The sequence below is a fragment of the Sarcophilus harrisii genome, chromosome 4, assembly GCF_902635505.1.
Source record: "Sarcophilus harrisii chromosome 4, mSarHar1.11, whole genome shotgun sequence".
Classification (NCBI taxonomy): domain Eukaryota; kingdom Metazoa; phylum Chordata; class Mammalia; order Dasyuromorphia; family Dasyuridae; genus Sarcophilus; species Sarcophilus harrisii.
Genome location: NC_045429.1, coordinates 192,480,680 through 192,505,132, shown reverse-complemented (window position 1 = coordinate 192,505,132; position 24,453 = coordinate 192,480,680). Strand labels below are relative to the sequence as shown.

The window sequence follows — 24,453 nt, the reverse complement described above, 5'->3', positions numbered from 1 at the left end:
AATTGCACATTATTCTTTTCTCCTAACATATTTTAATTGGATTTGATCTTGATTCTCCCAAGTTTGAAAAGGATGAACAATAAAGAATTTTTTCAGCAAAATAGTTTGTCAGTAACTTATGTAGAAAGTGGCATACTTTCTACTTTTTATCCCTATACTTCTACTTTTATCCCTATATATAAGGAAACAGGGTGGTAATAGATAACATTTATATCTGCCGTAAGATTTGCAAAACACTACATAATCTCATTTGATGCTCACAATAACTCTGGGAGGTAAGGGCTATAATTTATCTTCACAAAGAGCTTGTCAGCTGTGGTCTGAATATACTGCCTTACAAGGGTCTTATTCCAGTACCTTGCTATCTTATCATATTTATAACACAGCTTTGGTTTACATAAATCTTTTGACAGCTCCATCCGGTTACCAAAGGATGTTTCTTACTTTAGAAAAGAGAGGGAACTGGCATTACGGAAAAGCTTGCAGGTAAGTCAGTAGGTGAAAACATAGCTATTGAAAGCTACTTATTAAACATTGTTGACAGAACTTCCTACATCTGGCAGTGCAGAAATACATTGGGCTATAGAAGGCAGTGATTTTTTTGTTTTTTCTTTTTCACATTTAATTGTATTTTATGTTTTCCAATTATATGTAAAGATAGTTTTCAACATTCGTTTTTATAAGAGTTTGTGTTCCAAATTTTTCTTCCTTCCTCCTCCCCAAGATAGTGAGCATTCTGGTATAGGTTATACATGTACAACCATCTTAAACATATTGCCACATCAGTCACGTTGTGAAAGAAGAATCAAAACAAAAAGGAAAACCACAAGAAAGAAAAAACAAAATTTAAAAGTGAAAATAGTATGCTTCGATCTGTGTTCAGTCTCCATCTTCTTTCTCTGGATGTGGATAACATTTTTCATCATGAGTCTTTTGGAACTGTTTTGGATCGCTCTGTTGCTGAGAAGAGCTAAATCTACTATATTTGATCATCACACAGTGTTGCTATAACTGTGTTCAGTGTTCTCCTAGTTATGCTCACTTTACTCAGCATCAGTTCATGTAAGTCTTTCTAGATTTTTCTGAAATCTGCCTGCTCATCATTTCTTATAGAACAATAGTATTCCATTACATTCATATACCACAATTTATTCAGCCATTCCCCAATTGATGGGCATCCCCTCAATCTCCATTTCTTTCGAAGACAGTGATTGTAAGGTGATCAGGTAGCTTTACCAAAATTTGCACCTGAGTGCTCCTCACAGACCATTCCCTTGAAAACTTAAACCCACCAGTTTTTCAGTTCAGAAGATCACTTCTCTACCTTAACCCTCTAAATCTATTCTCCTCACCAGCTAGCTGTGTTGATCACAGAAGCAAAATTTACAGCCTGTTTCTCATGGAAGAGGAAGGTGTTATCTACATTTCCCCAACATAATATAATCATACCATGTGCTAGGATATGATATTTAAAAGGATAAACAATAATGAAGGCTACTTTTGTGATATTATATAACAAAATGAATGTTATTAGGAGTATCTGCTTCCAAGTTAATACGATTCATTCATCATTCCAACAGTGCTCTTCTCCTCTGTAATTTATTATAATTATACTTTCTTTTTTATACAAAAAATTTTTAAAAAGCACTTCAAAAATAAGGGAGAGAGCTTTTGGCAAACAAAGAATTTGATTCTGCTTCTAAATAAGCGAAAAGAAAAATAAAGCAAATCAAGTCTTGCTGGGTTGATTATGGGCCTTTGTTTTCCAGAAGACACATTTTGGGGAGGTTTTTTTTTTTTTTTTAACAGCGTCTTGATTTTAATTATTATAGTTAGCCATTTGGAAATTGTTTGAAAATATGCGTTGTTTGAAAAGGAAGGAAGAAAGAAAGGAAAGGAAGGAAGGAAAAGGAGGGAAGAAAGGGAAAGGAGGAAAGGAGGGGAAGGAAAAGGTCAATGTATTATTCCACATGCAGGTGAGAGAAAGAGAAAAGAGCAAGGAAGGAAAATGACTAATGAATTAGATACATTTTTCTCTTATATCATCGATAATGTTATTTCCTCTCCTTTTTATCTTTCTGCTATTATGTTTGAGGTGGGTTACTTTTGTCTCTGTTCAGGTGGCTGAATCAAAGCCCCTTGTTATTCAAGCAGATGTCCTGCAGAGGGAGCTCGAAAGCTGTTTAAGGAAAGAGTACACAGTTGAAAACTTACCTTTGCTTCTGCACCAGGTAAAATGTTTCTTTGTGTTGAACTGTCTGGTTTTCACCTTTAGTCTGCCCAAAGCCAAATATCTGGCTTCTTTCCAAGCCAAAGAGGAATTTCCCTAGATGATTAGCTTACTCATTTGAGAACCAGATTTGTATGTACTTTTATTTTTAGTGCCCTTTACTATCACGACTGGCTTCCGTGACTGTTTCCACATGTAACTAAAATGTCAGACCAAAGGTTAATAGCTATAATCTTACCTTTGAAATGCCCATAATAATTTCATTTTAAAGAAGGTTTCAGGTCAGAAGTTATAGAGTTTGTCAAAATTTTAAGCCACTGTTAAACCTTTAGAACTTTGGACCCCACAACAGGGCCTTTGGCACTTAGAACAGCCTAAACTTTCCCTGGGGCAAACAGCATGAAATGCACTCTCAAACGAGAATAACAAGCCACTGAAGTTTAGGAACTAGGGAGGGATAGGGTGAAAGACTGAATAAAGGGAGAGGTCAGGGGCCAGGGTGAATGAGACAGGCACACCAAATTGGGGAGGTCCTTGCTAACTTTCCCTTTTTTGGGAAAGGGAGAAGAGAAAGGGAATAACCATTTATATAGTGCATACTATCTACCAGTCATTGTGCTAAGCGCTTGAAAATTATTATCTCATTTGAATTTCGCAACAATCCAAGGAGGTAGTTATGATTTCCATTTTCCTTCTGCTAAAGCACCACAAGTGCTTTCAATATCTTCTAAAATCTGGGCCAAAGTCCTAGCCTAATTATGGCTCTTTTGCTATTTTAGCAGGTCTTGAGAGACAGGAAATGCCAATTGGCTTTTGAAAAAGCATCTTGGTTAATGAGCTTGAGTTGGATTTTAATTTTACAGGAGAGAAAAGAAATACAATGGAAAGAACACTGGGTTTAGAAGTAGAGGATCTGAGTTTAAATTCCATCTCCGCCTCTTGTGTGACCTTTGGGAAAATCACTTAATCTCTCTAGTACTCAATTTCCTTTTTTATAAATGGAGAGAGTTGGACTGTATAGTATCTAATTGTCTTCCAGATCAAAAACAATGAAACTATTATGTGGTTCAGAAATGGTGAGGGGTCACCATTTAATAAAAAAAAGCTAGAGAGATCTTTAGAAGCAAAGCAAAGTTTATTATACATTCTCGGGAGAAGGGCGTCCCACTTGTAGAGCCGACAATGGAAGGGAGGAAGCACCTTCTGGGGCAGGGTTAACACTTTTAATCCCTAACGCAAATACCCCCTCCCACCACTGACCCTCATCCCCATTGGCTGAGTATCTTACATTCTAAACGCAGGAAGTATATTTAGCTATGTGATTCTGGGCAAGTCCTTTAATCTCCATCTGCCTCAATTCTCTCATCTGTAAAATGATGACAATAATAGCTCCCATCTCCCAGGATTGTTGTGAGGATCAAATGAGAAAACAAATGTAAAATATTTTATGCAAGTGCACATTATAAGCACTACTATAAACATTAGCTGTTGTTATTATTATTGTGTTTGTTTTCAGGACTGATCAATCAATTTATAAAGTCAACAAGTATTTATTAATCACCTACTATATGCCACGCACTGGAGTTGAGTACTTTCATTACCCTCAGGATTCTATCCCATCTGTGTAACGTGAACTTAGGCTGCTTGTTAATGTTAACATGTGGTTGTTGTTTAAAGTTTTATACAGAGAGAATTACCCAGTTGGTCCAGAGCAAATACTTACACATGCTTAGGTGGAAGAGATTCTGCCAGCATAGCAGCATTATGGAACAAATTTATCCTCTTTACCAGGTAAGAAGCCTTTGAACCAGATGAACCTGCACACTATTCCATAGATTTGTGAGATTCTCTTTAAAATCCAAATGGTAAATCCAAAAGAAGGTTGTCAAATTTCAGTCAGGCCTAGAAATGTATAGATGAGCCTACTGTTGTTTGATATGCCAGCAAATCTTGATGTACCAGAATTGTGTATTTACTTTTTAAAAATTTAAATGCTCAGATTGGCATTTGTCACCCATGTCATCCAACAAGCTGAGAAATGCTTTTTCTTTGCAGAAACTTTTTGTTCAGCTAAGCACAATTCAGTACTACTGTAAGCCCCAAAGCAGATTTCTGTTACCAGAGCCAATAACTGAAGAGTGAAGCCCCCCAAAGTTAATTCTTTCCTATTGTTCTCTTTCCCATCTCCACACCAACATGTTAACATGACTTTATCCCTTTCTCCAGGCTTTTATAGAAAGTGGAAGAACCTTTGGAAAAAAGAGCTCCTTATTAACCTCTGACACAGTGATAATATTGTAGGGAGAGTACTGAACTTTCAAAGACTCTTGTTGACACTAACAATATAACCCTGGCCAAGTTAATTTCTCTGAATCAGTTTCTTCATTATAAAAACATATATCTGACTCATAGGATAGTTGGGAACCGATCCTTCTGTGATCTTAAAGTGCTACATAAATGAGAGTTGTTCTCTATCTTTGTGTGCAGTTAGTAAATGTTGTTTGAGTGAACTTGCACAGAAAAATTATAAAGTGAAGAGTCCAGTTCTGGCTTTATCTTTCTGTTAAACAGGAGCAGGTTGGGCACATTATGCAGGAATACAATGATGCTGTTCAGAGAGCTGAGAGGTTGGCTGTTGCTCAAGAAAACTTATTCATGGGAAAAAACAATCCTGGACACTTGGTAACACAGGAAGATCTGATGATCTACACCAGGTGGCTAGTTTGTCATTTATATTCTCTTAGAGACATTCACAACTACCTGAGGGTAAGAGAAGTGACTGAAATACACATTTATGCAAATCTATAAACATTTACTTAACTCCTATGTGCGTGCTAGGCACTAGGTATACAGAAGATAGGAAACAGTCCCTGCTCTCAAGAAGTTTATATTTTACTTGTAGATTAAATAGATGCAGATTAATTTTAGGGGCAAGACCATAACAACCAGAAGTTATCTCTTGTAAGAAGTGGCCCTTGAGTTGAGAGAAAAGGGGATTCTGAGAGGCTATGCAGAGGAATGGAGGTGGGAACTGATGAGTTGTATGTAAACCAGATTGGACAAGATCAGAAAAATACATAAGAATTAAGGAGCTCTTTAGATGGGAATGAAATATCTCAGTTCAGGCCTTCATCTCACTGAAGGGTAAATTCCCTGAAGTTTGTAGGAAGTCAAAATGGAAATCAGGGAAATATTGAGGTGTTAGTTTCTCTACATGACTGCTCCTAATAATCTCAATAAATCTCTCTCTCTCTCTCTGTCTCTCTGTCTGTCTTTGTCTCTGTCTCTGTCTCTCTCTCTCTCTCTCTGTCTGTCTGTCTGTCTGTCTGTCTCTCTCTCTCCCTCTCCCACCCCTCATCCCCCACCCCTTTCTCTGTCTCTGTCTCTCTGTCTCTTTTCTTGCTCTTTTGTTCCTTGTTATTCTTCCCCTTCTCACTCTTTCCCCATCTTTCTCTCCTTGAAGAGATTCTGGAATCTTTGTGCATATATGCCTGTCTCTCAAAGCAAAAATGAAAAATAACTTTCTTCTCCAAAACTCTTCATGAAGGCCCTCAGTATTCTTAGCATTCTTTCCACCAATTGGGAGAATCACACCTAAGCAGAAAGTCAAAATGCTCAGTCCTGAAACCCAAGTTACACATATGAGAGATACTATACTTTATTGGCCTTTTACCTTCACCCAAAATCATTCCACCTCCACGATCCTAAATGCTGCAATTCCTATCTTTGATCTCAATCCCCTAAACTTGTGCCTCATTCCTCCTAAATTCTTGGTGCTCCCCTTTTTTTCCTCAAGCTCTGTACAAGATCTCTTTTTCTTTTTTTTTTTCCTCAGCAAAGACCCTTCCCTCCTTTGTGGAGAAAACTGAAACAAGCTTCCTTTTCTCCCACTCCACAGTTCACAACTCTGTTGCATAATTTTTTTTTTTTAGCTACCACAAAATCTATACAAACTAACTGGCTAAAAGCATAATACTCTAGAGGTAGAAGGGACTCCATAAATATGTGTTAAATTAAGTTTCTCTAATCAATGGAAAGAGCACTGGATCTGGGAACCTAGACTTAAATCTTGGCTCTGCTATTGATTACTTATATGACTCTGAAAAAGCCCTTGTTTTCCCTGAGCTTGATTTTTTATCTGTAAAATGGGACGTTTTAGTTAGATGATCTTTAAGCTTCTTTCTTTTAAACTTATGATCCTGTGAGCCTTCCTTGAACTACTTTAATATCAAAATATCTTAGCTTATAATTAATTGATATAATGTAATTATGCTGTAATTTTAATATAACATGTTATATTATCATTAATTGATATCATATATCCTAAACAACCATAGGGAAGGTAGAGGAGTAGGTAGGTAGAGGAAACAGTGCTCCTATAACACCAGATCTAAAATTTAAGAGGGTCAGATTCCATCCTGATCTGTGGGACTAATTAGTTGTGTGACCTGGGCAAGACACTTAACCTCTGAGCTTTTGTGTATATATGCATGTATACATATATACATATATGTGTGTATATATTTGTAGACATATGCACATATATTAAATATATAGTTGGTCTATCATTTAAATTAAAAAAACTAGAAGAATTACAAAATCATATCAATATTAGCATAATAATAGTAAGAGACTTTAATGTTTCTTTCTCAGAATGGAATAAGTCTAACAAGAATATAGCAAACAAGGAAAATGTTGAGTTCACTAGATTAGCAGAAAAATTAGATTTGACTAATCTTTGTGTCTTCTGAATAGGAATATTAAAAGATTTATATATTTCTCAGCATGACAAGGTACCTTTATAAAAACTCATCTGATCAGTGATCATGTGCTATAGAATAAGTAATAAATAAATATAAAAAGCAATCATAATAAAATGTGTTTTAAAGACTATAGCACAATAAAATAATTAATAAATGAAATATAGGCAAAAGATACAGACTTGCTTAGAGAGTAAGTAACACAATTCTGAATAATGAATAAATCAAGAAATAAATCATGAAAACAATAATTATGCTAAAATGAAAGCAAGGAGTAAAAATGACTTTTGAAAAAAAGACAAGATATAGCAAGACAAGGCTATTCATGACCTCTACAGAGGGTAGAACCACAAGGCTAAACTGATTCCTATAAATGCTCTGCCTCAGGGAGCAATTCCATCAATATTTCATTCTTTTTCTTCCAGTTGCACCCAGGATCTCATCATTTTCACCTTTGTTTGCTTGCTTTTTCTTTCTCTTGGTTGTTTTCCCTTTTGGTCTGATTTTTCTTGCACAACATGACAAATATGGAAATATGTTTTTCAATGCACCCCTTAAAAAAGGGGGACAATATGCTGAGAAAAACTGAGAATTCAAAGGAAATAGATGAATATCAAAAAAATGTAAAATACCCCAATTAATAAAATGAGAGCTAGAGATACTGAACAATCTGAATTCTAGAAAAAAGAATTCAAGCAAGTCAGAAATGAACTAGCAAAACAAAACAAACAAATCCTAGGCCAATGAATTCTTTAATATGTTTAAAAGCAATTAATACCTGTGGTATAAATCATCCTGAGAAGAGAGAAAAAGTCAATCTGCCAAGTTCCATTTATAAGTCAAATGTGGTCCTGATACCAAAACTATGGAGAGACAAAGGAAAAGAAAAACTATAGATCAATTTCACTTTGCTTTAATACTTATTGGTGAACAAAAAAATTAAATAAAAATATTGTAAGGCGATTATAGCAATATATCCTGGAATAAATCATTATGATTAAGTTGGATTCAGACCAAGGATACAAGTATAGTTCTACACTGTGAAAATAACTAATATAATTAATCATATGAACAAAACCAAATTTACAAAACTCACATTGATTAATCACCATATTTATTAGGAACTTATATATGTTAGGCAATGTGCCTAGTTGTGAAGATGCATAAAAATAAAGCATGATCTGTGCCCTCAAGGAACTCACATTCTAATAAAGAACACAACATGCAGACAATTATATACATACAAAATGACAGCTAGTCTCAAAAGGAAGGAACTGTCATGGGGTGCTCCCTTTCTACTGGGTAATTGTGAATTCCATTGAGGAACTTGTCTTTCATATGTTCTCTCACTCTGTTTCATATTTATCATTCCTGGTGTCTATTGTATTTCTTCACTGTGTCTGTAACCTCTTCCCCTAAATAAATCTACCTTTGCCAAAGAGAATGGCCATTGTGAATTCTTCACATGACTGAACCCTAACATTTGGTGCCTGCTGATATCTGGTGTCTACATTAGCCATATCAGTTTGTATGAATAGAGGGAAGAATGTGTACATAAGAGATGCTATTCTAGGTGGCAGGCCAGACTCATCTTCCTGAATTCAAATCTGGCCTCAGACATTTATTAACTATATTAGCCTGGGATAATCATTTAATCCTGTTTGCCTCAATTTCTTCATATGTAAAATGAGCTGAAGAAGGAGATGGCAAACCATCTAATATCTTTGTCCAAAAAAAAAAAAACCCAAATAGGGTCGAGTGAAACAACTGAGTAACAAATGAAAATAAGAAATAAAAACAAGAGTTGGAAATGGATTGGGAACATGGATGAGTGTGAGAGAGGAGTTGAAGATGAAGTTTCAAGCAGGGGTGACTGGGAAGATAATGGGGCTAATGGGAAAGTTTGGGGAGAAAAGATGAGTTGTTGTGGATCTGCTGAATTTGAGATGACTACAGGTATTAGATACATAAAAAGCCTTTGACAAATGCTGCTGATTTAAACATAAATTTAAAACATAAATGCCTAGAGGATATAAGCATGAAAGGGCATTTGTTTACTATGACTAAAAGCATTTATCTAAAAAAAAAACAAAAAACTAAGCTAGCATTATTGGCAATGGAAAAAACACCAGAATCTGTGCCATTATAAGCAGAGGATGAAATGAGAATGTTCTCTCTCCTTACTATTATTTGGTAAAATCTAAATTGCTAGCTTAACTATAAGACAAGAGCAAAATCCAAAGTATAAATATCAGCAAAAAAAGAAATAGTTATCCCTATTTGTCCATGACATGATGATATATTTAAACACCCCCCACAGAATCAATAAAAAACCCTAAAATAGCAGGATACGAAATAAATCCACAAAACTAATAACATCAGAACTTACAAAAATCAGAAATAAATAATAAATAAAATTTCATTCAAATTATTTTTTGGAAGCTTTCAAAACTATAAAATGTAGATTTAGCTTAATACTGTATTTGTTTATTAAATGTTCATGAATGATGAAAGAAAGCAGGCTAAAGAAGAAGAGATTCTTCCTTTTTGGCCTGGCTATTGAAGTTTATTGTTCATTTACACCTCGTATCATATGTTCATATGTATGTGTGTATGTATGTATATATATAAACAGTCAATGCATATATGTTCATCCATATATCTATTTCTTTTTGTATATGTCCATATGTATATATATATGGATTATATATTTGTATACATGTATATGTATAAATATATAATATATATGATAAACAAAGTCAAGTCTCTAAGCCTCACTCTGTAGCTTTCTAATATTTTCTCCCTCAACTCGGGTTTTTGTCCACAGGTGCTACAATACTTGCCCATATCTGACAGATTGGAAATTGCTATACAGGACGTGGATCAAGAAAATGGAGATATGTGTACTGGACATATAGACCCTGAGTCTTCATCTACTAACAACCAGAATTCTGGTTGTCAAGCTTCTTCAGTAACAAGCACTTCAGGTGAAAAATTACTCACTTTTCACCTTTAAAAATGAAGAAGTATATGTGGGTATATACATACATACATATATACATATATATATATATATATAAAAGTTTGTATTTTCAAATAAGAAGATTGCTTTGGTAAGTCAAAGTTAAATCTGTCCTGCATATTATGAAGTTATATTTCAGTTATGTTAGAATTGTAGTAACTTAAGGAGCTAATCGGGATGCCCCAGAAGCTCACATCCAGCATGAAAATCATAAACAGTTTCACAAATCAGATTAATGTTTTTATTTCTGATGTAAAACATCAAGGTTTATTAGGAAAATTTAAGATGTGAGATATTTGTAAAAGCAAGTAACATAATACCTAGCACATAGTAGACATTATATAAATGTTCATCCTGTTCTCCTTCCCTTATGTGTAAAATATAGATAATCAGATATGTTCTTATCCATCAACAGACAGTGATCATCAGTGCTGAAGATAGAAGACATTATGAAAAGTGATTAGAAAATTGATATTTTCTTTCTGATTGTGAAAATCATTTCTAAAATAGCTTCTGAATTTACATTTAACATAAACTTCCTAAAAATGCCTAGTCAATTCCATGGAGGTGAGGGACCATTATACTGCCCTTCGGGCTAAAATAAGTTAATCATTTTAATATGGTGTGTATGACTACATTGCCACTAGGGAGGAAAGTCTGGGATTGACTCTCCATCATCACTTTTAACCTCCCTGCAAAGACATATCTACATCCACCAAGAAAACAATAAAGATAAGAAGATGGGCTTTTGTGGGAGCAAAGCAGCTGGGGATTGTGAAAGTACTGTCCAATTTTGCAAATATAGTCAGTAAACATTTATTAAATGCCTACTATGCACCAGGCACTGTGCTAAGCACTTAGGATACAAGAAAAAGCAAAAAAGAGTCCCTGCCCTTAAGGAGTTTACAGTCTAATGAACATAATTCAGTCAAAACTCCTCCTAATCATTTCTAGGTTTAACTCTATAATCTATGCATAATATCCATCCAAGACTGATGACTACATTAGTGAAAAAATTCTACAGGCTGCCTATCTAGCTGCATGTCATAGTATGTATGCTTTTCTAGTGTGAGCATTTAGAACAATCTCTTTGGCATTGCTGTAAATATTGTTGAGGAAGGCATCATATTTCTCTGGGTTCTATGCAATTACTATAAAGTTATATGGGAATTTAGACATTGTCACTGTTGTTAGTGAATCCTTCTTTTGTTTGTATTGCATGTAGGACATCTTCCATAGCTCAGACAAGCTTAAGTGACCTATACATGATTTCCCATCTCTTTTCTCTGTATCTTTGCACAGACGATCCCCCATGCCAGAAATGCCCTTGTTTCTCATCTTTAACTCTTGAAAACTCTGTTTCCCTTTAAGACTCAATTCAAATGTCTTCTCCTCTAAAATGCCTTTCCTAATTCCCCATATTGTTCATGCCACCTCCCAAATACTGCACATTTACTTTGTATAAATACTCTTTTTATATACCTGTTACTGTATTCTGTCAGTCCAGTAAAATATAAACTATTTAAAGGCAGGAACTACCTTTCTTTTATTGATTGTTGATAAATATCCCTACATATCAATATTAAGCACATCAAAAAAAAAAAAAACTATCTCTGTAGCCATAGCTGCTTATATTTCTGTTTTCTTTTCATGTTTATGGATTACACCTTACTTAAGGAGAGCTTTCAGTATTATATTTTGTTTTAATATATGAAATACTATTAATATACCAAAGCAGCAGTGGAATCTTGTATTTTCTCTTAATCAGTTATATAACTAATTGATTGGACATGTTATAGAAAATCTACAAAAACTTGCCTATTCCTTTCTCTGGTTTTCATCAAGAAGTCCCTTAATGGAAACAGACTACTTTCATAAAAAAATTTAGAGATATATGAAAATAAACTTATGGATTGGTAGTGATTTAATCTTAGTTACTATTTTTAAATTTTGGTTACTTAAACAATTATTAAGCACTATCTATCATCTTTTCCATTTTTTTGGAATCTTCCCCTCATTGAGGTTTTGTGGAAATTGATCCTTGAATGTCTTTGAAATTGTGTCATCTCTAATACAGATTACTCTTCCATGTATTTAGTCAGGTCCAATCACAATCCCTGATTTTACCTTTTTAAGTGCTATTGCTTATTTTTCCTATGGCATATCAACTGGTAGAATTCAAATGTGTTGATTCCAATATCATTGATATTGATCACTATGTAAATACTGGCAGCTCTGTACCATTCCATAGATGTTTATTTTCCTTTTGACTTCATTTTCAAATGCTTTGGGGATAATCTGATTAGCTAGATTTGAAAATGAGTTCTCTGTAAGCTTTTGTCACTTTTTGTTAGGTGGTGCAGATTATAGTCTTCCATTTGGCTGTCATTTTCTTCCACTTCATAAAATCAAGATGATAATAGTTTCTTTTTTTTTAGCATCCATGTGTAGGGTATTTTTCTCTGGTTAATTTTCTCTAAGAAATTATGATAGAGTCAATGTCTTTATGTTTATTTTTTCCCCATTTCTTTGAATCTGGATTTTATTTTATTTTGTTTTATTTAATATTTCCCCCTATTACATTTAAAACAATTTTTTACATTTGTTTTTAAATTTTTTGGGTTCTAGATTTTCTTTCTTATCCTCATTCACAATTAAGAAACTACTTGTGAAAATAATGAAAATAAAAACCCTCAAGAAAAATTAAATTGAGAGAGAGAGAGAGAGAAAAGAAGAAGGGAAGGTGGGTTGGAAGAAAGGAGGGAGGGAAGGAGGGAGAGAGGAAGAGATTGAGAGGGAGAGGATTTTTCATCATAAGTCCTTCATTGTAGTCATGGATAATTGTATTATAAAAAATAGCAAAGCTATTCACAGCTGGTCATCCCAGAATATTACTATTACTTTTCTTTGAGTGCATTTCACTTTGCTTGAGTACATATAGGACTTTCCAGGTTGTTGCTTTTTGTTTTGTTTTGGAAATAGTAACATCACATCACATCACAGTAACATCTCTTGTACAGTGTTCTCCTGATAGTGCAATTTGGAACTATGTCCAAAGGCCTATAGAATTATGCATGCCTGTTGATAGAGAATACAGGTGGGAGATTTCTAGGAAGTCTTCAGATCTCTGGTCTTTTTTTATGTTTAACTATTTTTCAGCAAAATTTCTGTTGTTCTCCATGGATCACATTAAAATCAGATTCATTTTTAAATCGTCTTTATCTTTTGTATAAATTGAATTTACCTTCTTTGTAGTTTCTTTGTTCTGGATTATGAAAACTACAAGGTGAAAAGGCAGGTGTCCATGAAATGACCCTTTTTGTTAACTAATGGAACCAGCTTTCACCAACTGCTTTTCTGAAGAGAACTTGAGAACTATCCTATTTTAGCTATAGCTTCTTTATGTTTTCTGGTTTCATTTACAGAGCAAATGACAATATAGGTGTCCTCCATTAGTGTGTGAAATCATTGGTCAGAGATAACCTGTAAAGATACTCAGCAGTTAAAATTAATGTTTTCAGATGGTCTAAGAATTATGTTATTTTTCAGATTCTTCTGCCACTGTTATTTAGGTATAGAATTAAGGAACGAGATAATGACTAAACCTATACTTTCATTGATTCCCCAATAAGGTGAATCTCTTTACCAGTGCAGGCCAGAGTTTTCTCTGTAACTTAGAGCTGGCTAGAATAATATTAAGTTCAATACCTAACCTGACATGAGCCATATGTGTTAGAAGTAGGACTTTCACTTTATCATTTGAAATATGATTGGGGGCACTAGGTAGTGCAGTGGATAGAACACCAGCCCTGGAGTCAGGAGAGTCTGAGTTCAAATCCAGCCTCAGACATTTAACACTTCTTAACTATGTGACCTGGCCAACTCAACTTAACCCCAATTGCCTCACAAAAAAGGAAATATGATTTTATTTTATTTGCTTCTGTGTTGACCTTTTAAAATTGATGTATATACACTTTAGAAATCTTTATGCCAATTACTATAGTATCTTGACATATTCTAATAATAACTCACAATTATAGTCAGGAATATACTATAAAATGTTTAATGACTAGGTCTTACAACACTCTTAAAATTAAATCATTAATGTTTTTTCCATTAACAAAACAATAATAGTATTTTCCAGTTTTCAAGATGTAAATGCTCTTGCTGAAAATTTAACAATCAATAAAATAATTTATGATGCCCCTAGTTATATAGTTATAGTTATATATGCCCCTACTTTACTGTTTACAAAATACTTTCCTCAGAATAACCCTGTGAGTTGGTACAACTATGATTCTCCCCATTTGATGGATGAAGAAACTGTCAGAGATTTAAGTGACTTGCCCATAGTCACGTAACATCAATTATATCTTAAACCCAGGTTTCCTGATCTCAAGGCTTGTGTTCTTTTATTTTTTTCTCAATAGTATTTTATTTTTCAAATTACATGTAAAGATAGTTTTCAACAATCATTTTTGTAAGATTTTGTGTTGCAAATTTTTTTCTCCCTCCTTCCCTTATCTCCTTTCCCCTCCCAAGATGACAAGTAATCTGACATAGATTATACATGTAAAATAATTTTAAACCTATTTCCATATTAGTGAGGTTGTGAAAGAAAAAATCAGAACAAAAGGGAAAAATAATGAGAAAGAGAAAACAAACAAACAAGACAAAGATAAAAATAGTATGTGTCAATTCTAATTCAGTCTCCACAATTCTCTCTATCGATGCAGATGGCATTTTCCATCCTAAGTCTATTGAAATTGTCTTGGATCATTATTTTGCTGAGAAGAGATAAGTCCATCATAGATGATCATCACATGATCATAACATGTTATTGTGTGCAGTGTTCTCCTGGTAGAGCAATTTAGAACTATGTCCAAAGGCCTATAGAATTATGCATGCCTGTTGATCCAGCAGTGCTACTACTGGTGCTATATTCCAAAGAGATCATAAAAGAGGGAAAAGTAACCACTTGTGCTAAAATGTTTGTAGCACCTCTTTTTGTGGTGGCAAGGAATTGGAAAATGGGTAGATGCCCATCAATTAGGAAATGGATGAATAAGCTATGACATATGAAAGTAATGGACTATTATCGTTCTACAAAAATGGTGAACAGTCTGATTTTAGAAGAGTCTGGAAAGATTTACATGAACTGATGCTGGGTGAAGCAAGCAGAACCAGGAAAATATTGTAAATAGCAACAACATTATGTGATGATCAGTTATGACTTCTCCACAATTCTGTAATCCAAGGCAATCCCAATAAACTTTGGATGCAAAATGCCATCCTGATCCAGAGAGAGATCTATAGAGATTGAATGTGGATCATGTATAGTATTTTCACCTTTTTTTTCTTTCTCATGTTTTTTCCTTTGGTTCTGACTTTTCTTTCCCAATTTGACTCATAGGGTGATATGTAAAAAATGAGTGTGTATGTATAACCTAAAAATAAAAACAAAACAGTGTTCTGCTTCTGCTCACTTCACTCAAACATCAGATCATGTAACTCTTTCCAGGCTTTTCTGAAATCAACCTGATCATCATTTCTTATAGAACAAGAGTATGCCATTACATTTATGTAATATAACTTATTCAGCCATTCTCCAATTGATGGGTATCCACTCAATTTCCAATTCCTCACCACCACAAAGAGCTGCTACAAACATTTTTGCACATGGAGGTCCTTTTTCCTTTTTTATAATCTCTTTAGAATGTAGATCGAATAGTAACACTGCTGGATCAAAGGATATGACAGTTTGATAGCCCTTTGGACATAGTTCCAAATTGTTCTCCAGAATGGTTGGATCATTTCACAACTTCACCAACAAAGCACTAGTGTCCCAGTTTTCCCACATCCTTTTCAACATTTACAATTATCTTTTCCTGTCATTTTAGCCAGAGTGAGAGGTGTGAAGTAGTACCTCAGAGTTGTTTTAATTTGCATTTCTCTAATAAATAGTAAGTCCTTTATTCTTCCTGCTACACTGAATATTATCTGAAGATAATTAAAAATAAGTGTTCCCTAAAAAGGCTGAGATCAATTCATTATCAAAAATGTAACCCTTTTTTTGATAGCTTTGTTTCTATTTACTTAGATCATACTTTCAACTTGGAGCAATTTCTGGAACATTCTGGAACATAGCCAGCTGTAGGATGGTGACTACTTAGCATCATCTTTTTGCAATAAGTAGCCTGGGCCACTAAATCCTGCCCACTTCAAGTTCCCATTTGGCCTCTGTCACCTGCAGACTTACCTCTATTTTAGGCTCTTATCTAGGCAGGAGATATGACTCCTAGGAAGGAGAAATAAACGGAACCAAGGATTCATATTTGTGACATAATTTATTATTATTGTTAATATGAATAGTGATTGATTGTGTCTTATTAATTAATAACTTTTGACTGCCCCTTGGTGCCTTGTACAATGCTTTGTACATACTAGGCTTTAAATAAATATTGAATGAATACATAAATACACAGCCCTCTGTGAGTATGATCTAATCAAATCCTTGTATGACAAATACAAATTTGTGAAAACAGTTTTGTTTAGGGGACTTTTATGCCAAATTCAGGCAAGAAAATCCAAGATCTGACAAATTCAGTGGGAAGAGCTTTTGTTCTGTTTCCCAGTAGTTAAAATGAATGGTTGATGAGAATATTATTGTTATTGTTGCAAATAATAATATTACTAAAAACCTACATTCACAAAACATTTTTCTTGCAATAGCCTTGTATGGTAGGTACTACCTCATTTTATGATCCCCATTTTACATAGGAAAACCCTGAAATTTAGAGAGATTCAGAGACTGATAAATAATTGTCAGAGGTAGATTTTAAACCAGGCTTTCTGGGTTTAGTGTTCTTTCCACCTCATTAGTGCATCTATATGGAAGAGAAGCCTCTACCTGCTGCTTATACCAGCTTCTCCATTTCCCCTCCCAGACATGCTCTTGTTGCTTTTCATTAAATTTGATTTTTGATTTCTTTTTTAGGGTTATTCAGAAAAGAAGTTACTTCTATTCTGCCCCACAATAAAACAGAAGCAGTAGAACTGAAGCCTCAGCTAGAACTTCTTTTGTCTCATTTCAACATCTGCTACAACACAGAGGATCTAAAGAATTCTGCTGATGAGATGGAGCTCTTTTCCCTGGTACTTGAAAAACACTGTATCCAAATGCAGGTGTTCCTAAAAACGAAGTGTGGAAGCAAGCCTGGAATTCAAGGAAGAGAAAGTGCGCAAAGAAAGTCTCCTCTCATTCCCCACAGAGAGGTCCAAAGAGAGAGAAAAAAGCTGTTTCTGTAATCCTTGTAAACCACAGAAGGGGAGATTCCTCCAACAAGGAGGACACTGTCACTCCTAGTCATCTTAAGCACAGCCCTTGTCAGTGGGAACCAATCAAACATTTCCTGTGCCATCCCAGCAAGATGTATGTCTCTTTGGAAGGGGATAGAACACATGGAGGAGGACTTGGGAGGTCCTCTAGTTCTATAAATTAGGGATTTCCTTTATCAGTCTTTTACAAAGGAAAAATATATTTAATTAAAAACAACATTGAGCATCAATGCAAACAACTAAATTTATTTAGTTGGTATTTAAATTTAAATGATTTTCATGCAAAAAATATTTAAAAAAAAATTCATGTTCCCTCTAAGTTCCCATTAGGATTTTTAAGGATTCCTGCTCTTATTTCACTACTTTTACTTGGAATAGTTATGAAAAAAAATCTAGCAAATGCAATGAGACAGGGAAAATATATCAACAAGATTAATTTTTAGAAATGATGAAACCAAAATATCATTTGCAGATGACATGATGGTGTTACCTAGGAAATCAATCACCTAAGCTCAGAGTCATTTTAGAACCAAAAATTTGCTGTTATCTGAAAATCTGGTAAAGCAATGACCATTTTCAATCACCAAACTCCTGACACTTCCTCTGGGACTCTTACCTCCCTTTTCCTGTCCCTTTTAGGTTGTTCAGAAGTTTCAGAACATCTTCCATGAACAACAGAGATTGAAAATATTTCCAGCCTATGATGTCAAGGTGGCTAAAGTTGATATCCAGGATTTATTAAAACCTAGCATGACTTTCAAAAAGACAGCCAACTGGATTCCTTTCATAAAGGTAAAAACAGCTACCTGCTCTTGGTCTTCTATTTTTTTATTGTGGGTTTTGGTGAAACAACTAAGCAAAGAGAGTCTCTCCCACAGCAGGCGCAAAGTAAATTTCTAGTATGTCAGGCTGCTAAGCTGACAGGTCACTACTCCCATTCCTGGACTAGATTCCCACAAGTTGTGGGGAAAATCCGATGCAGATTCTAGGTAAGCTCTTGGTCTTTTATCTTGGGCTCATAGGCTTCTAACTCTAGAGCTTGGAAATGGCTTCAGAGGCCATCTAATTTAACATCTTTATTCTACAGATAAGTCTTAAGTTCCAGAGAAGTCAAGGGATTTTCTTAAAATCACACAGATAGTGAGCACCAGAATTGGGATTGAACCCAACATGCACGTATTTGTGAGTCATAATGTGCATGTGTCTGTACCAGTTCTTGTATCTGTCTGTTAGCATGTCACTTATACACATCAGTACTTGTCAGTATATGTACTGCCGATGTGTCTAATGTCTGTATATTGCCACTGTATACATATATCTATGTGTCATTACATTTGTGTTTCAGTATGTGTATATGTACATAAAAGTGTCAGTGTGTTAACAATACTTGCATCAGTGTACATCAGCATAAGCCTAGTAGTTGGACTCACCTTATATGTCACTGTCAGCTAGACCAGTATGAATTTTCCAGTGCCATTTACATTTTGGAAAAATACGTAATTCTTGCAAATAGAATTTAGAAGGAGTGCTTTCTTGTGGTAGAATTTCAAAGAGATGTTTTAGAGCGGAGAAATTTCCTGAATCTTCAGTTTACATTTTCTGTCCAATACCTAATTGTAATGTAGTTAATATCCTTCATAACTAAAGATATTGCAACACTGTGTTTTGTCTAAAACTGTGCTACTGCATTTGTAAGGCACGTGCTCCAATGGTCAGTGCCAGCTGCTCCTACAGCGTCATTCCAAGTCTATGAATTTATTATACAATTCCCATTCTCATAGTATCTTAGCTCTCTGACAAAAATTCCTCATCTCAGTCTCTACCTCCAGTCATGCATTTCATTATAGTTGGAATTTGGATATTTGGGGGATAACACTTGAGAACTATTATTAAATGATGATGATCAATTTGTCACACAGATTAAGCCAAAATGTGATCCTTGGCAGCAGAAACTTTTGACCAAACTAAGAGAACGAGACAGAATCGATGCATTGATGCAATTGCATACAAAGTTTTTGAAAGTGAGGTTTGTTCATTTTTAAATACTCTCAATCTGTCTTGCTGGAATCATGTCCAAGAGATCTTAACTTTAATTCTTGAATGTGAGTGCAATGGCTTGTATGGGGGACATTTCTAACCACAATGACAAATTTGTCTGTTGGGGACTAAATGCAAATGGAGGATCAGAAGACTTGAGTTCTCTTTCTAGTCCTAGTTTTCCCACCAATGTATTATGTGACTTTGAACAAATTATTTAATATCTCTGGACTTTGTGATAGTTAAAGGGAAAGGGGCCATAAAAATCATCTAATCCAACCCCATCTCTTCACAAAGAAGGAAATTACAAAATTGAATGGCTTTCCCTAGGTTAGATAAATAGTAAGGAGGAAATTGTGATAGAAGGTACTCCTTTTTCATGACATTGTGTTAGATGGTCTTTAAAATATCCTCTGTGCTATGATGTGCAGCAATGGATAGCATACCTTATGTGAAGAAAACAAATCCTATTAAAAGAGCTTGAAACATCTCCCATCACACTATTGAGAAAATGCATGATGCTTTTCCTGATTATTTGTCCTCTTCTGTATTGCCACTGAGGTTTCCAACCCGCTGCGAGTGATGGAGGCTCTGCAGGCTCATGCGGCAGCAGTCCTGGAGCCAGCTTCAGCCCTTCTTTCCTGTGTAAAGCCCCAGGGTTCGGACCAGGACACTTGTGATGGAATCTGGGAGGAAATTTACGGCAGCATCAGCCTTCACCAGGTATTACGGCTCAGAGTAATGGGCACACCTTATAGCTAACACCTGCAAGTGTAGATAAAGAAAAGATGCAATGTTAGCATTTCCCTTGAAAAACCTTGGGGAAGCCCTTTCTAGCAGTTAGGTTCATAGTCATTATCGTCCAAAACGAACCAATTTTACTGGATGCCAGTGAATACAAAGAAACTCTTGCCCTCACGGGGACTCTTATTTGGGAAGAAAGACCAGTGTTTTAAAAGACAGACAATAATTAAAGGGAACATAGAGTGTGTGCCAATAAAAGGGAGTGGGAGAAGAGAAGAAAAATAAATTGTGGTCAGAAGGAAGTGCCAGGTTTTCAATCTTGGAACTGAACGGCAACAGCCAGGGCATGTACCAGTGGTGCTGTGGTCCATGGGATCATGGGATCACCAGGGGGCGGATGTGAGTGACTGAATGAAGGCAGCACAGGGAGTAGCTAGCAGTATTCAGGGCAGTACGGTGTAGCAGATAGAGCTCTGGACTTGTCAAGGAGAGTCAAGGAGACCAGTTTTCAAATCCTCCCTCAGACACTTCCATGCTAAGTTACTGGGCAACATCTGTGAAAATAAGTGTTGGACTTTTGATTCCTCTTAAGGTCCCTTTTAGCCCTCAATCCATTTATTAGACAGAGAATATTGGAATGAAGCTGGGACTACTGTAATAAGAAGTAACCATAGTAATAGAATTGAAGCCTTTCTATATAGATAATTCCAGAGCAATATAGTCATCCTCACTCTCTCTCTTGAACTTTAGTCCTGCGTTGCCGCTACTGGCCAATTATTTTCACCCAGATGTCCTGCTGGGACTCCAAATTCATACCCTTCTTGCTCAGGGCCACTTGGCCAGCATGTATGTATCAGAGAAAAGATTCAAGTCCAGATTTTTCCTTCTCTGAGACTAGCTCTCTCTCCACACATTCTTGGCTTCATCTATACAACATGTCCCCAAAGGGAATCGATCTAAGATAAATCAAAGGTTCTTAACCTGTGTTAATATGTGTATGATGTATGATAGATTCAATTTGCAATCTGATAATATAGATCCCTTCTCAGAATAATGTTTTTTAAATGAATTAAATAGAATACATGGGATTACAAAGAAAACTAATCATACCGAATATAGTCATCAAAATATTTTTATGACACATGTCATAATCCCTCAAATTAAGAATTCTTGACCTACACAAAACAGAAAATGATGGGAATATGGAACAGTAACCACAATGGAAAGAGGAAAACAGGGCAGTAGTGAGCAAACTAGGAAAGGCTTCCTTCTCCTTTCCTCTGATTTCCATTGGTTATTTCCACTGAGGAGGAAAGTAAGTTAGTCATTATTTGCTCTTTATCTCTACTACTGATTTCTCTATTTGCAGGGGTAACAGAGCATTGCCTGTAGCAAAAGGAAATTTAGAGAATTTTGGCAAAGATGTGGGCTGCATAAAATTGCCCAAATGTTGAAAAAGTAAGAAAACCACTTCCTCTGGCTCTTCACTGACTCACAAATGTTGTTCTTGGAACTGGCCAAGGAGAAAACATAGCTCTGAAAACTGGATGCGTAAAACATTTTGTAGTAAGAAGGTCTTAAGGAGTCTTAGGAACCCTCTGGTCTCTTAGGGTCCTGAGGGACAAATCAACATTTACATTTTGGAAGCCCCTACAAGCTTTGAAAAAGAGGAGAGTGTCCAGCCCTAAACCTGGGATCCTGGGATCTGAGCAGAGGAAATGCCTAGGAATAGCTGTGTAACTTCTAAATCCTTTTACATTTTACCTAAACAATATCCACCTCCCTTCATATACTATTTCATAGGAATTTTGGTGTTTCAGTTCACTGGAGTCATTGTGTCATGTAGTGGAGCCTTCTAAAAAACAGTCCCACATGTGGCCTTTGGCATGGAGATCAAGGTCATTGTTGGCTAGTATAAGGAACTTCTGGGGTGGGAATCCTATTATTAAGTACTCTTTTGTCAGTTGTAAAGTCCTGAACAAATTTTAACAACTGCATCTCATATACATCTCAGAGATGTCTAAAGTTGTCAAGTAGCAACATATATGTGTTAACACTGATTTGAAGAAAGAGGGCAAACATTTCTGACACTGTGATAAGTGCTTTACAGATACCCTCTCTTCACAAAAATGCTATTATTATCCCCATTTTACAGATGAGAAAACTGAGGCAAGCAAAAGTGAAGTCACTTGTCCAAGATCATGTAGCCAATAAGTGTCTGAGAGCCAATTTGAACTCAAGACTCCAGGCCCAGCACTCTATCCACTGAGCCAACCTAACTGCCCTTTTTAGCTATTTAAGAAGCATTATTTGAACCCCTACTGGGAACAACTAGCTGGACTTGTATTTGCATATGAGCAACTTCTCCTTTCTTCTTTGACTGATGACAAGGAAGTGAACAAAATAAATTTTCAGAGTTCCTTCAATCCTCTGGTTCTCATCTGTTTTGTTAAACCAAGCAGGCAAGGTAACCATACTAGTTCTAAAAAAATTAGCATACTAAGAAATCAAGAACTCAAGTAAATATTCTAATATAAGACCTTATTTTGATACTTAGTTGGGATGTAAGCTCCCCGAGGTCAGGGACTATTTCATATTTCTCTTTATATCACTCACATAAATTCTTCAAATAAAGGATTATATCATTTTTGCCTTTGTATTCCCAGAGCCCAATCTAGCACATAGTGAGATGATTAGTAAGTGTTTACTGATTGTTTAGTTGATGGATAGATGCAATGGATGGGTGATTTTAATCAACACACATTTATCCATCAATATAAATCATTCTATGTGGTTTTTTTTGCCATGCTCCATAAAGAATTTCTCCAATGAGCTAGAGGCCCACCTCTATTATCTGTCATGCCTCACAATAAGTCTTCAACACTATTTTGAGAACAATTTTTGCAAGTATTGGTATGATGAAGCTGGCTTTTATGTCAATCTTGTCTTTTCCTTTGGTACATTTGAACTTTTTATTCTTTCAAAATGTGTTCCTTGGTTCCAAGCTAAATGACAGTATGGGAAGAATACTAATATCAAAGATACAGCTTTTTGGGGGCAATAAGCATTTGAAGATTATTAAAAGAAATATCCTCAGTGTGGTCCAGCCCAATCTCCTCTATTTAATTCTGGAACAGACCATCACCATCTAGGTAGTCCAAGACTCATGAACTACAGGCTGCCCCTCCAAATGCCACAGTCTGGGCAATGTTCATTTTGATTTGGGGGAGATAGGTGATGTGATTAGTCAATAATAATTTTTTAAAACTTCATGTTACTGCTAAGTATGCATTCTTATCTTGTGTAATACTCTGTGAGTGAAAATGTTCTTTCCTTTCTTTGACTACTATGCTTGGGGATGCCAAACTTTAACATTAAAAAAAAATGAGTGAATACATGCTTGGGTACTACTTCTTTGGTTTTGTCCAAAGTAGCCATCTTGCTAAAAATGATCTGAACTAATGATTACCTGAAGGTAATCAGTCCTATACTGCTCAATTTAACACCCCAGGGAAATGTCATCTCTAGAGTATATAGTTGAGATCTCGGCTATCTGCTCCTAGTTTTTTCCATTTTCCAGGGGATAGCTGGGCTTGTTGTCAGGAAGACCCAAATTCAAACTTGACCTCAGATTCCATCTTTGTGACTTTGGCTACCTCACTTAATCTCTCTTGTTTTCTCAGTTTCCTCATCTGTAAAAATGGGAATAATAATAGAATTTACTTCCCAAGATTGTTATTAGAATAAAATGACATGATAATTGTAAAATGCTTAATACTGTAAGTGCTAAATAAATGATTTTTGTCAGATATTTCCAACCCTTTATTATCTCATTTGGGGTTTTCTTGGCAAACGTACTAGAGTGATTAGCCATTTCCTTCTCCAGCTCATTTTACAGATGAGAAAACTGAGGCAAACAGGAGTAAGTGACTTTCTTGGGGTCACATAGCTAGAAGGTGAGTCTTCCTGACTCCAGCCCCAGCTCTCTATCCCCTGTGCCATCTGGTTGGTGATGATCATGATGATGTTACAGATTGTATCACTGACTCTAGGAAAAATACATCTGTATATATTGAGATAGCTAAATTGTTATAATTATTTTAGATTCTAATCAATACTTCTCTTCTACATTTTATCTTGTTCTAAGTGGTTCTAAGTGTTCTAAGTTTCCTCATCTATAAAACATTTGATTAGACATTTGTTTTTTTCCCTGTGCAATTTATTCTATGAGCTGTGGTCCACCCTCTTTCCCTTGAGGCCATTTCTCTATCTTTTCTTCCATCATCTCCAGTAAACGATGCCTCTCCCTTGCTTTTGGCATG

General features: G+C 35.4%; 1 protein-coding gene across 1 annotated transcript in view; it reads left to right on the top strand.

The window, feature by feature from the left end:
- The window catches only part of CCDC162P, a 214,336-nt gene that overhangs the window by 24,726 nt on the left and 165,157 nt on the right, over nucleotides 1-24,453 (top strand). The window contains exons 4-12 of the mRNA XM_031964438.1: nucleotides 414-486; nucleotides 2,121-2,231; nucleotides 3,908-4,021; nucleotides 4,802-4,996; nucleotides 9,818-9,977; nucleotides 17,010-17,167; nucleotides 17,990-18,142; nucleotides 19,270-19,371; nucleotides 19,949-20,110. Of these exons, the coding sequence (XP_031820298.1) occupies nucleotides 414-486; nucleotides 2,121-2,231; nucleotides 3,908-4,021; nucleotides 4,802-4,996; nucleotides 9,818-9,977; nucleotides 17,010-17,167; nucleotides 17,990-18,142; nucleotides 19,270-19,371; nucleotides 19,949-20,110 (1,228 nt within the window). The remainder of the gene's footprint in view (nucleotides 1-413; nucleotides 487-2,120; nucleotides 2,232-3,907; nucleotides 4,022-4,801; nucleotides 4,997-9,817; nucleotides 9,978-17,009; nucleotides 17,168-17,989; nucleotides 18,143-19,269; nucleotides 19,372-19,948; nucleotides 20,111-24,453) is intronic.